Source organism: Drosophila hydei, unplaced genomic scaffold (assembly GCF_003285905.1).
Source record: "Drosophila hydei strain 15085-1641.00,03,60 unplaced genomic scaffold, DhydRS2 tig00000001-arrow-pilon, whole genome shotgun sequence".
Lineage (NCBI taxonomy): Eukaryota > Metazoa > Arthropoda > Insecta > Diptera > Drosophilidae > Drosophila > Drosophila hydei.
In genome coordinates, this window is record NW_022045643.1 from 12,625,985 (window position 1) to 12,640,741 (window position 14,757).

General features: G+C 43.5%; 5 protein-coding genes across 9 annotated transcripts; 2 read left to right on the forward strand and 3 right to left on the reverse strand.

Annotated features, from left to right (window-relative positions):
• Positions 1-510: 510 nt before the first annotated feature.
• On the reverse strand, positions 511-3,141 carry LOC111599793 (ATP-binding cassette sub-family E member 1). The gene is made up of 5 exons (XM_023315569.2): positions 3,048-3,141; positions 2,564-2,777; positions 1,881-2,491; positions 1,103-1,819; positions 511-1,040 (listed from the first exon to the last, which is right to left on the reverse strand). The coding sequence occupies exons 2-5, from the start codon at positions 2,774-2,776 to the stop codon at positions 749-751; spliced, it is 1,833 nt and encodes a 610-aa protein (XP_023171337.1). The 5' UTR covers position 2,777; positions 3,048-3,141; the 3' UTR covers positions 511-748.
• Positions 3,142-3,376: 235 nt separating this feature from the next.
• Positions 3,377-5,823, forward strand: LOC111599794 (signal recognition particle subunit SRP68). The gene is made up of 4 exons (XM_023315570.2): positions 3,377-3,604; positions 3,705-4,054; positions 4,166-4,828; positions 4,891-5,823. The coding sequence occupies exons 1-4, from the start codon at positions 3,505-3,507 to the stop codon at positions 5,596-5,598; spliced, it is 1,821 nt and encodes a 606-aa protein (XP_023171338.2). The 5' UTR covers positions 3,377-3,504; the 3' UTR covers positions 5,599-5,823.
• Positions 5,824-5,915: 92 nt separating this feature from the next.
• LOC111599802 lies at positions 5,916-8,189 on the reverse strand. The gene is made up of 3 exons (XM_023315581.2): positions 7,652-8,189; positions 6,853-7,169; positions 5,916-6,783 (listed from the first exon to the last, which is right to left on the reverse strand). Exons 1-3 carry the CDS (start codon positions 7,872-7,874, stop codon positions 5,989-5,991), a joined length of 1,335 nt encoding a protein of 444 aa, XP_023171349.2. The 5' UTR covers positions 7,875-8,189; the 3' UTR covers positions 5,916-5,988.
• A 2,173-nt stretch (positions 8,190-10,362) lies between these two features.
• Positions 10,363-11,703, forward strand: LOC111599837. 2 transcript variants are annotated; one of them, XM_023315632.2, is made up of 2 exons: positions 10,363-10,424; positions 11,060-11,703. In XM_023315632.2, exon 2 carries the CDS (start codon positions 11,068-11,070, stop codon positions 11,443-11,445), a length of 378 nt encoding a protein of 125 aa, XP_023171400.2. In that variant the 5' UTR covers positions 10,363-10,424; positions 11,060-11,067; the 3' UTR covers positions 11,446-11,703. The 2 variants fall into 2 exon arrangements, with proteins under 2 accessions (XP_023171400.2, XP_023171399.2); XM_023315631.2 differs by lacking the exon at positions 10,363-10,424 and adding an exon at positions 10,558-10,582.
• Positions 11,704-11,894: 191 nt separating this feature from the next.
• LOC111599786 (N-acetylgalactosamine kinase) lies at positions 11,895-14,515 on the reverse strand. 4 transcript variants are annotated; one of them, XM_030223435.1, is made up of 7 exons: positions 14,378-14,515; positions 14,004-14,198; positions 13,624-13,807; positions 13,380-13,553; positions 12,582-13,315; positions 12,320-12,524; positions 11,895-12,250 (listed from the first exon to the last, which is right to left on the reverse strand). In XM_030223435.1, exons 3-7 carry the CDS (start codon positions 13,797-13,799, stop codon positions 12,064-12,066), a joined length of 1,476 nt encoding a protein of 491 aa, XP_030079295.1. In that variant the 5' UTR covers positions 13,800-13,807; positions 14,004-14,198; positions 14,378-14,515; the 3' UTR covers positions 11,895-12,063. The 4 variants fall into 4 exon arrangements, with proteins under 4 accessions (XP_030079295.1, XP_030079292.1, XP_030079296.1 ...); XM_030223432.1 differs by having other exon boundaries at positions 13,624-13,825; XM_030223436.1 differs by lacking the exon at positions 14,004-14,198.
• Between the last annotated feature and the right edge of the window lie 242 nt (positions 14,516-14,757).

Consider the following 14,757-nt stretch of genomic DNA (forward strand, 5'->3'; position numbering starts at 1 on the left):
ATTTTGAATCGCATTCATTTAATGCTTTTAAAGCATTCATAAATGAAAATATAAATAATGTCAAGCTCTGGTTTATACATGTCTTTCCCATATGCATGTGTTAATATAAATGTTTGTAGTTAGTATGATAAAATATTATGTTTCTTTCGAATTGTGATCGTATTTGAAATCATAGAAATTCTTATGTAATTTATATGCAAATATTTATATATTTCTATTGTGCGTATTTTGAGTGTACTATGCTAATTAATAATTAAGTGCAATAAATGCGTATTATTTTGCCAAACTCAAGCAATTATTTTAATGAAATTCTTTCAAAACCCCTGGCAAAACTTGCCATTGCCACTTCTGCGCTGCCACCTGTTGCGTTTTAAGTCTAAGGTGGATTGAATATGAATTATACACTAATTGTGACAATAAATAAAACACAGTTTATTTTGCCGTTTTCTAAAAAGTAAATTAATTTATTTCGACTATACAAAATTGGTTTTCCTATTGTATTTGTTTTTATATATAGTTTATTTTCGGTGTTTGTAAAAAAACTCACTTTAAAGAACTCTTAATATGCTCGATTGTTTGTAATTCTGCACAAAAATAACGAAAATAATGTTTCAAGATGTGTCATTGTTAAAAAATGCAATAAAAAGATAAGGTGACTTTTAAAGAGAAAAACGCGAATAGCTTGTACAGTAGAACGAATAAACCCGAGTTCTCAAACAAAGCTGACGGCAATCAATTCTATACACAATTACGCAGCTTCATCTTCCAAGAAGAAGAACTGTCCAGAGCGCTTCTGTTCCGTATCCTTGACCGAGTTATTTTTATTGATACGCGGCCTAAAGTTGTTGGGATCTCGTCGGAAGGTAATGCCCAACAGCTCAAGGAATCGATTCATGCCATTGAGTAGAGATTGGGGCGAATATGCAGTGGTCTTCACCGACGGCTGACCCTCAATAACAATGACACGATCTGCGAGGTACGTGGCCATAATGAAATCGTGCTCTACCACAAAGCCAGTCTTCTTCGCGTGCAAAATATAACTGCAAATTCGAAAAATCAAATGAAATAAAACTCAGTAAATATAAAAAAATCAAATACCTACCGTTTTATCACTTTGGCAGCGACCAAACGTTGCTCAGAATCCAGATAGGCAGAAGGTTCATCAATAAGGTATACATCAGCTGGCTTGCCTAAACAGAGCACCAAGGCCACACGCTGCAATTCACCGCCAGAAAGGTTCTGCACCTCCTGATCCATGATCTCTTCGATTTTCATGGGCTTCATGACATCCGCAATAAACTGCGGATGCACGTAGGCATCGCGAATCTTGTCATGCAACAAATGACGCACATGATTTTGGAATTTCGGTGAAATCTTTTGCGGCTTGTACGAAATGTTCAGCATGGGCAGCTCAACTTCACCATCCGGCTGCAGATTACCAGCCAGCATGCGAATAAACGTTGTTTTTCCCGTACCGTTCTCACCAAGCAGCACCAGGATCTCAGAATCACTGAAATGACCTTTCTCTACGGTCAACTCGAACTTGCCTAACGTTTTAACCATGGATGGGTAAACGTAATGATTCATGCGTTTAATCTCCTCCTCCGTAGCCGATTCAGATACCTTGAAAGTGAGCGACTCCGTGCGGAAACGCATATTCTCAGTAGGTACAAAACCGTCCAGGAAGATGTTGATACCTTCACGTACTGAGAAAGGCATAGTCACAACACCATAGCAGCCGGGCACGCCATACAAGCAACAGATAAAATCTGACAAATAATCCAACACTGATAAATCGTGTTCCACAACGATAATAAACCTGTTAAAAGAGTAACACGTTAGCATGGTAAATATTATAAGTTTGAAAGTCGCTCATGTACTTGGTAGGATGCAGCAACGAACGGACAGTCAGGGCAGCATTCAGGCGCTGCTTAACATCCAGATAAGAGGACGGTTCGTCGAACATGAATATGTCAGCATTCTGTATACACACCATCGCAATGGCAAAACGTTGGAGTTCTCCACCAGAAAGCTGCGAAATTTCTCGATCACGAATATGGGACAAATCCAACATGTCACAAATTTTCGTTTGCAGATCACGTTCATCCTTTTTGTCGAGTAGGTCGCCAACAGAACCACGAACTGCTTTAGGAATCTGATCCACATACTGCGGCTTGACCAGGGCCTTCAGGTTGTCTTCTAGGATTTTAGTGAAATAATTCTGCAGCTCAGAGCCACGGAAGTAGGCTAGAATTTCCGTCCAGTCAGGTGGGTTCGCATATTTTCCCAAATTCGGCTTCTGCTTGCCAGCGAGAATTTTCAGCGCTGTCGACTTGCCAATACCGTTTTGGCCAACCAAACCGAGTACCTCACCAGGACGAGGTATGGGCAGGCGATGTAGCTTAAACGAGTTTTTACTATACCGATGCGTTGTGTGCTTATCCAAATTGCTGGGCAAGTTGATGATTGTAATGGCCTCAAAGGGGCATTTCTGTAAAGAAATTTGATTAACAGCTGTTCGTCAAGAAAAACACTTTCAAGCATATACAACATGCTACCTTACCTTGACGCAAATACCGCAACCAATGCACAGCTCTTCAGAAAGTGATGCTATCTTCGATGTGGGCGTCACTTCGATGCACAGTTTGCCCATGCGCACCACTGGACAGGACTTCTTGCACTCCTGCCGACAACGCTTCGGCTTGCACTTGTCATCGCTGACAATGGCAATACGCGTCTGCTTGTCCGTTTCCTCGTTTTCTTTCCTGCGCGACATGCTAGTGGAAGCAAAATGTTTGTTGAATTATAAATGTTCCAATTATCATACAGCTCCGCGCACTGTCAACGTTGCAAATGTCAAAAGCAGCCGTCAAAACAAAACTAGTGCAATGCGGGAAGGAGCGGCAGACGGGGCAGTCAGGTTGCGTGCAGTGAAAGTATAACCTCAAAACAAGTGCTTTCAGCACAATTTCGTATGAACTGTGACACTTGCCGCGTTGAGCAAGGTGCCGTGATTATGTTAATACACAAATTTACTTGTAATTTACCTGCGAACTTGTCTGAAATTTATTTTAAACAGGCAGAACGTCAACGCACGCTCTTGCGTTGTCAGCCAACAAGTTTCAAAGGGAGGGCACGATAGTAGTTTCTAGTGGTGGCAAAGGTCTTAATAAATCGATAGCATCGATAACCGTAAGTGTAAATAATTTATGAAATTTAAAACAAGCACTTATTAAATAAACAATTCATAAAAAAAAACATAAAACTATTTTAACAAATAAGTTACACAAACCAATTCAGCAATCAGATGGTTACGGCTCGAATAAATAGTACGAATCTGTTGTAAAATATCGATACTTTTAACTCATAAAGTACCACCACTGGAGTGGAAAACAATGATGACGTTTACGTTTGACGACCCGACCGTCGTGCATTCGTATATTTCTTACAAATCCGTGAATATTTACACGTTGTAGGTGTATTGTTGGAATTAAAATAATAATAATGGTTGTCGAGGAGCCAAGTCCAAATAATGTAGAGACTGTGGAGAAAAATGACAGCAGCACTCTGGTGTCGGAACCAGCGAAAATCTTCACAGTAGAAAGTGAGTTTAGGCACCCCACATCAAGGGAACTGCAAAGACAGACAATTAACCTAAAAAAGTGACCAAATTTACAATAATAAATTTTTTGGAAATACTACAGTTTTGCATATGATTAAGGATGCCCAACAACAACATGGTCTCCGACACGGTGATTATCAACGATATCGTGGCTACTGTACACGCCGCATACGACGTCTGCGCAAGGCATTAAAGTATCCCCAAGGCGACAAGCGTCACTTTAAGCGTCGCGATGTAACGTTATCCCAACTGACAGGGAAAAAAGCAGATGAGCGTTTCATACATATACCACTGATCAGTGCGGAGCGTGCCTGGGCCTATGCCATGCAGCTGAAACAGGAGGCCAATACGGAACCGCGAAAGCGCTTCCATTTGATTAACAAGTTGCGACGCGCCTGCTTCTATGCTCTTCAGTTACAAGAGTTGTGCAATGTAAGTGAATGAGTACTTGTTGATATCATAAATATACAAATTGAGCTACTTTTCTGTGCAGCCAATAAGACATGCAGATTATAGTAAATATAATTCTTTTTTATATCATAGACGGAGGCATTCGATGCACGCACGAAACTTGAGTGCGAGGCATATGTGGCCTGGATGCATGGTACATTGCACTTTGACCTGCAATTGTGGAAGTCGGCTGGTGAGCATTTAAAACGTGCCCAGGTGGTATATGAGAACTTGGCGAAGGCGCTGCCCGACGACGATCAGGAGCTGTATCGTGCCAAGGTGAATGAGTTTACTCCCAATTTGCGCTACTGTGCGTATAACATTAGCGGTGGTGCTAGTGGCGGCAAAATCGACGAAATACTCGAACTGCGTGCACAAGGTGTTTTGGAGAACTTGGACGTGCTGGTTAGTCAAACAAAATCGGAGAGTAGCGAGGGACTCCAGACGATCGATTGGCGTGGTCGCAAGGTAACCGTGCGTCCCGAAAAGGTACGACTGTTTTTGCTTAGCGCCCAGGAACTGGACAAATCACTGGCCAAGACAACCAAACTGGACGCCAAGATTGAGCTAATCGAACGCATATTGATGGATTGTAAGGATGCCATACAGGCAGTGCGCGACGAGATTAAGCAGGATCCCAAGCTACGCTCTCTGACCACAGGTCAAACTGTTTCAGGAGTGCAATATTTGCTCGCATACTTGAGCTACATACGTCATAGCCGCACACTACAGCGCAATTTGTGTTTAGTTGATCAGGTAATTTATCTACATGCAACGGTGTTGTCCGTTCCACCTAAACTGTGAATTCATTTACGCAGGCCAAGTTGAACTTTGATGACCCCAATCAACAGAAAACCCAAGCTCAAACCGAAGGAAAACGCGTACGTCCGCAGGATTTGGCACGTCTGTACGAGATCATCTTGCAGAATGTCACCGAAATGCAGCAAATCAGCGGCATGGAAGAGGATGCTCAATATCAGAGCGAAGTGGCCAACCTAGCGCTTACATTTAAAGCCTTCCGCTGCTATTATATTGCACTCACTCTAATTGATATGAAAAAGTGGAAGGAAGCAGTGGCGCTGTACGAACGCGCCTCCAACTATGCCAACGATGCACTTAAGGGCAAATCGTGTGCTGAATTTGAACTCCAATCGGAGCTAAAGAAAATTGTTTCTTCAATCGATGGCAGCAAGTTCTCAGCTCATGCGTATAGCGTGCTGGAAGATGACAATAGCGAGGATGCCAGTGGCGTAACCACTAAATCGCAGAAGACAACGAAACCGTTGTACGAACGCCTCTCACAATATAAGGAGGACCAATCGCTGCATACCCGGGCGCCCAATGTGTTCAAACTGACGCCCGATATGGAGCCCATACCATGCAAACCCCTGTTTTTCGATCTGGCTATGAACTACTTGGAACTACCATCCCTGGAGGATAAGCTCGAATCGCCTGGAAAGAAGGGTGCCTCTATTACGGGCTTTGTCAAAGGTTTTCTTGGCTGGGGCGGAGGTGGCAATAAGTGAGACGCTTGCTGAATACAAAGTCTACGCCCCCTATCATGAAATTCCATGTTTGCTTTTATAGGAACGCCCAACAAGCTTGTCCTTTTATTTGTTTTTTCTTTTAGATCTTGGCTTTTTTATTATAGATACCAACAACCAGCCAACACAGAACATTTATCAACAAAATTCGTTTAAGTTACAATAGTGAGGAATTATTGGTAATAAAGGAAGCAACAAATGCTGCAATTGTCTTTGTTATAACTGCCAAAGCTCTTTAAGTATTTCTCTTTCCCTAATCAGATTCATCAAATTGAGATTGATATCCATAACATGAGAGAAAATACTTGTCGTGTTTATTAAGTGAAAACAACTTGGTTTAAATGGCTTAATAGCTAATAGTACTATACATATTTACACGTCCAGATAGCCATGCTCATAGAACTCTAGCGCCAAGTCTCGGATGCGCAGATGATACTCGGGCGTCAACTTTTGAGTACAATTAATCTCTTTACCATTCAGATTCAGCTCACTTATGACATCCAGGTCTGGTATGTTATTGGGATCGAACGTGACCGCAGGCAATATCCACATAGATATGGCCAATCCGTAGTGCACATGACGCACGTAGTCCTCGCTGAGACGTTGCAGTGAGAAGATTTCGCAGAGTTCACCTAGATGTTCGGCAGCCGGCGTATGACGCAGCTGTTGCCCAAGCTCCTTACGCAGCGCCTCTGCGTAGGCAGCCAGCAATGTGTCCGTATGCACATCGCGTAGCTGGCGGTGCGTGCTGGTGTATATGAAATGGAGAATATCAAACACTGGCGAGGTGCGACGCATGGCCTGTAGGTCAAAGAAGATGACCTCCTCGGGCTGTGAGCGAAACATTAAATTGTTCAGCCACAAGTCGCCATGGCAGATCACGCTGAACGGAGTTGCGGCGGCCGCATTAATGCTTTGATGTATCTGTCCGAACAGCTTTGGTTGCAGCTGCTCAATGAGGCGTATGGGCGCCGAGAGATTGCCATCCGCATTTGAGGCATTCAGGCTGTCCAGCGCCTGCTGCACCGAGGTGTCCAGTATGCGAGAATAAAAGTCTGCGGCATCCGGGCAGTATACAATTTCGCTCATGTGCGCGCACTGCTGGGCAAAATGTGCAGATTCCAGATGCTGTGCGGCAAGTGAAGCTGCATGCAATTGCGCCAGTTTCTGCAAAATTATTGATGAACATTAGATTGTGTGTGTGTTGTGGGAAAAGTGCTGCAGCAGTTTGTTTACCTTCATCACCAGCAAGCAGTGTCGCAACTCAAGACCAGCCAAGCGGTTCATCATGCGATAGCCCAGCGCCTTGAGGTCCTGCAACACAATAATGGGCTCCCCATTCGGGCTGCCATCGGTGGTCGCAGCTATGTGGCATTGCGGAAACAGCGGCTGCTGGCTGTAGCGGCAGAGCAGCGGTACCACATGCTGATACACGTTGATCTCGTTTGTAAACGCCTCGCCGCAACGATAAAGCTGTCGGCGCGAGATACTCGCAATTTGACGCTTTATGATGACTGAGCAGCAGGCAGCTGCAGTCGCGCTCCCAGCGGCAGCTGAAAGAAACAAAACAAAATAAATCAAATTTCGCGCAAAGCAAAACACAGAGAGAGTAACGGTTGCAGCTCTCACACGCTCTCTCTCCGTCTCTCTCTATCTCTCTTTCGCAAGCTGCACAGCTGATTTTTGTTTACGCGCCGTAGTAAATTTTATGAATGAAACTGTTTGCTCTTTATCAGAATGCTTGTGTGTGTGAGTGTGTGTGTGTGATGAGAGAGTCGCTCAGTTGCCTTCTGTGTGCTTGTGTGTGTTTTTGTGAGTATGTGTGGGCGAGTGTGCGTGTTGACCTTTAGCAAATGTATATTACATATACATGTATATCTATATTGCATTTAGAATTCGCTTAACAAGGTCAGTTGACGTCGCCGCTAAAAGTGTAGCAACAACAACAACACAAGCAACAAAATTAATCAATAGGCTGAACGCAGCTTGACTTAAATGTGTTAGTGATGGATGCGGGTCTCTGCAGCTTCTTTACCCGCATCATGGATTGTCACCCGCTTCACCAAGGACATATAGTTGTCGCCGCTGCTGCTGCCCGCGCTGCACGCGATTTGGCCAATGCTGAACTTAATTAAATTCTTCGAGCGAAACAGTCTGCGCAAACATTCAATGTCCTCCACATATTGATCTGCTGCTGTTGTGCCGGCCAGATCACTGACGCCATTTGATGGACCCGTCGTCATGGCGGTCGTTGTCATTTCGCTTGCTGCCGAAGCGCAACTGATTGGAAGTCTGAGTTGGAGTTGAAGCTAAACTTGCAAGCGAATTGTGCGCCCAATTTATTGGTTTGTGCAACTGCAGCATTTTAGAAACATTGCACCAGTGGCATGGATTTCTAAATTGGGCCAGGTCACTTTAATATGTTCATATATTTGATGTATAATACAATAATTTTTGCCTATGCCATTGATTTTTGCTAATTTATGTGCACTTTTTGAAATTTCAGTTTCAGTTTCAGTTTTATTGTGACTTTCGCACAGACGTGCAAATGCGTTGAAAGAAACCGACTGCCGAACCGCACAACGACAACTGAACCACAACGCCAGCAAGATTTTCCATTGCATTAAGAATGCACTCACCAACACACGGACACACGCACACACACACATACACAGTCGTCCAAGCGAACAATTCACAAGTGCAGTTGAGCGAGCGAGCAAACTTTTTGAGTGCTCTCTCTTTAATCTTTTCTCTCTCTGTCTCCCTCTCTCTTTCTGTCTTTCTCTTTGCGCGAGCTGCAGGCTCATTTAAAAGCCGGCAGACATTGGAGGCAAACGGCTCGCTCACTGTCTCTTACTGTTGTTCGGGCTGTTACCGTTCAAGGTGGGGTCAGTGCGAACTTTCGCTCATTTAACGAGTGCACACTATGCGTATGCTTAACCTCAGCAAAGGCAAAGCGGATGTCATGTTGCTCATACGCCGTGTTGTGCAAAGCCGTTTGCATTGTGCCAGAATTGCGTGCACTTGAAACTGCATGCATCGGCCTTGGCGCCACGGAAGGCACAGCGTCCAGCTGAGTTTTGTGTGCGTGCGAGTGCGTGTAGTTTGAGCTGTTATTTAAATTAATAAGTTTAAATAACTGTTAAATGAAAGTGAGCTATTTGTAAATGTTTCAAAAATTATTTTGTAATTCATGATCTACAGTTTTATCCATTCATTTATATTATATTTAGGCATTGTTTAAATGGCTTGGCATGAGTGATTGACAAAAATTGCAGATGTAATTAAATAAAGATTCTGCAGAAGAAGGCGTAAAATTTGAAATCTTGAACAAAAAGCTGCTATTACTATGCTCATATTCTTAGCAAGCTGAAATGAAGTATACCTCATTTTGATTGGCTTCCGAGAGGAGAAATATTAAGATCAAATTTCATCATTTCAAATTTTGGTTTTAGATAATACAAAAATTTTATAGAATATAATATATATTCGAATATAATATTTCTATCTTATGTTTTGAAAACAAGTTGATCATGCTCTAAGAGAAAATAATTTGATTGCATACTGAAACTATTCTATTGTTAAAGCTGTTCAGCACAGCTTAAGGTAACATACAAACAAAGCAGCCAAAACAAATAAACAAATTATATACATATATCTCTTAAATATGCATATACAAATGTCTATTAATTAAATATCAAATTCGACACAGGCAATAAATAAAGACCAATTTGTTAGACCACACCCAACCCATAGAGCGGGGCTAAGAGTCAGGCAATGTAATTACCGCAAAGACCTAGTGAGCTACGCACCTGTGCCGCCTACACGATAAAGTTCAAGGCAACCCAACTAGGCCCCAGCTGTTCCCTCGGCCAGAGCCCCTGGTGGAGAGCTGCTTCCGCATCAGCTGACATCAGCGGTTGAATAACCCCAGCGGAACTACAAGCAGCCATAACAAATTAGGGTCAAACATGTGCAGCTTCACGTTCAGCTCCAGTCGCGACTGAGAAGCTGAGAAACTGAGACATCGAGCTGGTTGAGCATTCAAATTCAGGGTCAAACTACACTTTCAAAACTCGAAATCGCAAACGCAGTCGCACTTGGATTTGGATTCCGATTCTAAACAAATTACACGTATACACATGCGAAACAATAACTATACCCTGTGCGCACAGCACTCGATAAACGAGTAGGCTAAGTGATATGGTCATTTGGTTAGCTTAGTTAGCTGAATAGTAATCTCTGTGGTGGGTCTAGGGCAAGGAAATGGAGGCAATCCGACTAGACAACTTGGGGTATTCTTGCTCACCTTCTCAGGGTACGTGTGCAGGGTGTCACCTGGTCGAGCATTGCAGCCCAGGGCACTCAAGCTGTAAGGCTGTGCGCACCATTCGCCCAAAACAGCGACCGGCAACTGGCGACCTTTTTTGGCGGGCATTTTGTAGAGCATGAGAAACTTTACGCAGTTGAACAAAAAACTGACGCATTTAATTGCACAGACTACGGCCTAGGCCTAGGTCGACGCAATTGTTGCTCTTTCATCCATAATTAATTTAATAATAAAAAATAAATACACCCATGTGTCGACGCCTCTAAAGCTACTCAAGCCCGCAGCACTCGGCGACAGCTTTGAGCGCTTTTCGCACGGACTCGGCTCGGCGCGCGTTGAGTGAAACTCGTTTGCTGTGGCATTCAACGTGAAACACATAAAAGTACGCCACTTCGTTATTCGGATTTCAGTTACAGTTTCTGTTTCAACTTTGCCAGCCAGGTGCAGTGTCAGTTCCAGTTGCCCCGTGTTCAAACTTGTGAGAGCCGTTTACAAATTGTGGGCGAAACCGAGATCACAATCAACGGACAGATAAACCTTGTTGAATAGCCATTGAGTGGGCTGTAAATGTGCAACCTTGACTTTGGCTCTAGTTCTATTCAAATGCCAAGCTTGCGCCTATTCGAATGCTAATTTGTAATTGTGACTAAGACTGTGAAATATTTCAGCTTATGTGGAGCAGACTGACAATTTAAACATGACCAATGCTGTCCAGTGTTATCACAAGGCAAAAACAAGAACAAAAACAAACGTCAATTGCGAAAAGTTCATGGATAAAGCGCCAGATACAGCAGCAGCAACAGTTGCCGTTGCAGTAGCTGTGGCAACAATTGCTGCAAGTTAGGCTTGAGCCGTGCTCAGGCCTGTGTCCAGTCGCTCCACTTGTTGGCGCGATAATTGATTTTTCCGTAAATAATTTATGACGCACGTAACTGACAGTTTTTGCTGAAAGATTACAAATTGCCGCTGACCAACGGCCAACGGCCAACGGCCAACGAGCAACGCACCCAAATTATTAGCCATATAGCCATATCATTTATTAGCTTTCAATTATACAAAAATGGAACGGCTCACATACAATGCCCAGCTACAATATGTTCTCCTCTCTTGCAGCGCCTACGATGTGGTCCACCCGCCTGCTTTGTGTGTTCGGCTGCCTTGCGCTGGCCCTGAGCACTGCTCGTGCTCAGTTCTTCTATCATCAAGCGCTGGGACTGCCAGCCAAAGCAGCCTATGAGCCAGAATCGCCGTACACAGGTTATGCCACAGCAGACGCGCATCCCTCGGTGGTGAAAAACGCACAGTGGGAGTCGCAGCTTCCTCACGAACTATCCAAGAGCGCCCGATTCTACGATGACCCGGTCATTGCGGCCAACCTGGCGAAGGAGTCCTTGCTCACCCGCAAGGAAATGGCAGTTGTCCATCGCGAGGCAGAAAAGATTCCTCGCGAACAGGTCTACAAGCTCTTCAAGAACGCGGGCTATCTGAGTCGCAGATAGATGGGAAAACCATTTCCGTAGCTCATGTGCCTTGTTGTATTCTAGTTTGTACTTTGTTGCTTATGTGTACTATATAATTTGATATTTGTCAATGTAATCAACAACTCCTCAACTCATCGTCCCCTTCGACAACTTTTATTTTGACTTAATAAACATTGTCCTTGACTTTGAAATAATATATTTCTAATTGGACAAGACAGTTTTGATGGATGCATAATTTTATAAATTTATGTCTATTAAAAATAACTAAGATAACGAAATTAGTCAATTATTTATGCTCTGAGCATGTTTAGTATTAATTAATTTCAAGCACTTTCATCGTTTTATTTATTTTTGCTCTGATTCGAAATTCTTAGTTTACTAAATAATTTTATTGATAAAAATCAGGCTTGGTTCAAAATGAGGAATATTTTGTGTCCCAATCCAAAGAAGCAAATCATGAGACTTTGTTTAAATTTAAGCAGTTTTACATGCATTTATGTATTATAATTATTTTGACATCAGTAGGTTTGGAACTAGGGCATTACAAAGGTGCAATAGTTCAATAGGAATATTATATGGCGTGGAACTGCTAAGAGTTAGCTACTATTATATACAGGTGTGAAAACGCAACTGTTATTATTGTACAAAGAGCTCGGCGCCATTGCTGGGAAACGTGGCAAAGACGACCTCATTGAAGTCGTTGGGCTGATAGCGCTCCAATAGATGAGCGGGCAATTGAGCGTAGTACTCCTTCTTGAGTACGTTGACGTAATCCGAAGCAGCTTTTACTGAATCGCACATGGCCACAATGCAACCGCCCCAGCTGTAAACGTAGTTAAATTAATGTTATATATTAGATTAGGCAGATTAAGAGCTATCATGAATCGCTCACCCGGCACCCGTAACACGCGCGCTGACGCCTTGTTTCACAGATAAGGCAACGAGGCGTTCTAAATCCGGATGCGAGCACTCGTAGAGCTCGCGCAGGCTGTGATGCGACTGCTGCATGAGCTTGCCCAGCTGCTCAATGTCCTGCTTACTAGAGCGACGTTGCAGCTGCTCACAAATCTGACGAAACTGCACCACTCGGCCAGACTCTGCGGATAAGCAGCAGTTAGATAACGAATATATTTATAGTTCCCATTGAAACTAACCCTGAATAACATGCAAGGCGCGCTGGCGCAGCTTGAACTGCTGCATATGCTGCGTACTGGGCGTTAGAAAATCGGTTTCCAGCTGTTGTTCCGTGATGCCCAGGGTCTCGCAAATGTCTTCGCGTGTGTAAAGTGTTTTTTTCAACTGCTGCTCAATTAGCTTCACATAAGCAGCATTGTCCAAATGACAAGCCTCCTCGAGATCTATAAATCTGATAAATTCCTTCCAGTTGGGCAATTTTTGTGACTTTGCCAGCCAACGCGTGGCCAAACGACACTCGACGACGCGTTCGTTGTAATCGGAAGAGGCTGCTTTCCGCTTCTGCACAAGACTATTGGCCACCACAAAGCAACTTCCTGTGGGCAACGTAACCGGCGTACCCTTCAGTTTCGGGTGGAACTCAATGTGTTGGGCGCAGCCCTGCTTCGCAAGATAGGCAATGGCTTGATCCATGCCACCGCTGTGTGTGCCAATATACTGCTCACAGCTAGCCGAAATCGAGGCTAGTTGCTTGCGATCCAAGTGCATGCCCTGCGCATGTCCTGTTGCCAATACAGCGGCGCTGACCAAAGCACTAGAGCTGGACAGACCAGCGGCCAAAGGCACATTGCCACTAAGAGCAATGCGCATACCAACTGGGCGCCACTTCGCCTCCAGCTCCTCCTGTATGCCCTTGATGCCACATAGAAAGTAGCTGTACCAGGCCGGACCCCCAGTCTTAGGCAGCTTGATCCTAGCAGTGGAAGAGTTTTAGTTTGTAAACAGAAATGCATTAAACGTTATCGGCTTTAACCTACTCAAGGTCATTTAGATCGCAATCAAAACTTTGAAATTTGCCCTCGTCCAGATGATGTAGCTCCAGCTGTGCCACTTGCTTGTTGGTGCCAACGGCTAGGATAATACTCTGCTCTACGGCCATGGGCAGCACCGAGTAGCCGCAGTAGTCGACATGTTCACCTATTATATTGACGCTATCGCAGGACACATACATATCAGAATCGGGCTACAAATTACATAGATATCACGTTGGTATCCTCTTACCGTCCTGGCACACGCACATAGAACTCTGGTTCAACGCCGTATTGCTCTCTGTAGAAGCCACCCAGTGACATTAGGCGCTCATAGATCTTAGCATCTGGCTGGAGCTTTTGGACTGCAACATGCTCATCTCCCACCATGGAGGCTGGGACTGTACCATTTCCACTTTTCGATGCCATTATTTAACCTGCAATTCGATGAAAAACTGTTTGTGCTATAAGAGAACGTGTCACAATACCCCGTTAAGCCGTTATAATAATAACACGGGCTATTAAAAAGAAAAATACGTACGTAAACAAATATAGCTACACACACTCACACACACAAACACACATGTATATAGAAAAGGTGTGCAAAATGCCTGTTATCAGCGCGGCACTCACCTTATCACAATGTCATTGGAGCGATTAAAATGCAACGATTTACTAACTGGCAAGTATCGGTTTCGGAACTATGTTAATGTTGCATCAGTTATTAAATTGACGCAAATTGCATTAATTAATTGAACAAATGACTGCAAAGTGCACGAACTTTTGGCTTACATATTGCGCCGGCAAGACCTAAGACACTCAAACGAGCTAAGAGAGAAAGAGAGAGAGATAGCGAATAGCTAAAGATAACAGCTGATATGTAGGCGTTGCCAGACTTAAGATAAATATATATTGAATTGGCGGGTATTTCGAGTGTGCTTCAACCAATATACTTTCTCTTTTTTTTCACAATTTCATTAACCGAAAGTACTTATTCGTACACATACCAAACTATTATTATCACCCTTTCAGTTGCCAAGAACACTTGTACTGACTTATTACGTTATCAAATAAGTGGACAAAGCAATTTGTGTAATTTTCAGTGTATGCGAACGCTACGACCGCTAATGGGCAACTGAGAACTCAAGCTTGCTCAGTTTCCGTTTTGTTTAGGCAGATATCAAAAACTATGGTTCGCGTCTCATTGGTGCGACGTCGTCTAGAGTTTTGTTTACATTAGTTGTTCGTTATCAGCCTGAATTCCATGTAGGTCATGCTCACTGTAGCCCTGCAACATGGTTGAATTTTTTTAGAAAAATTGATGAGCTTTTAGAAACAGGTTTTTAAAAAATTATAAATTTATACACATACATATTCATAGTGAAAT

Bases quoted from the DNA above. Each gene is read 5' to 3' on its own strand.
- LOC111599793 (XM_023315569.2), bottom strand. From the start codon at position 2,776: ATGTCGCGCAGGAAAGAAAACGAGGAAACGGACAAGCAGACGCGTATT. The intron at 2,492-2,563 runs GTAAGGTAGCAT...ATTTCTTTACAG, and splicing joins GTTGCGGTATTTGCGTCAAG to AAATGCCCCTTTGAGGCCAT. The intron at 1,041-1,102 runs GTAGGTATTTGA...TCGAATTTGCAG, and splicing joins GCTGCCAAAGTGATAAAACG to TTATATTTTGCACGCGAAGA.
- LOC111599786 (XM_030223436.1), bottom strand. From the start codon at position 13,799: ATGGCATCGAAAAGTGGAAATGGTACAGTCCCAGCCTCCATGGTGGGA. The intron at 13,554-13,623 runs GTAAGAGGATAC...GTCCTGCGATAG, and splicing joins TATGTGCGTGTGCCAGGACG to CGTCAATATAATAGGTGAAC. The intron at 13,316-13,379 runs GTAGGTTAAAGC...TTCCACTGCTAG, and splicing joins TGCGATCTAAATGACCTTGA to GATCAAGCTGCCTAAGACTG.
- LOC111599802 (XM_023315581.2), bottom strand. From the start codon at position 7,874: ATGACAACGACCGCCATGACGACGGGTCCATCAAATGGCGTCAGTGAT. The intron at 7,170-7,651 runs GTAAAGAAGCTG...TGTTTCTTTCAG, and splicing joins GGTGACAATCCATGATGCGG to CTGCCGCTGGGAGCGCGACT. The intron at 6,784-6,852 runs GTAAACAAACTG...ATAATTTTGCAG, and splicing joins ACTGCTTGCTGGTGATGAAG to AAACTGGCGCAATTGCATGC.
- LOC111599794 (XM_023315570.2), top strand. From the start codon at position 3,505: ATGGTTGTCGAGGAGCCAAGTCCAAATAATGTAGAGACTGTGGAGAAA. The intron at 3,605-3,704 runs GTGAGTTTAGGC...GAAATACTACAG, and splicing joins GAAAATCTTCACAGTAGAAA to TTTTGCATATGATTAAGGAT. The intron at 4,829-4,890 runs GTAATTTATCTA...TCATTTACGCAG, and splicing joins ATTTGTGTTTAGTTGATCAG to GCCAAGTTGAACTTTGATGA.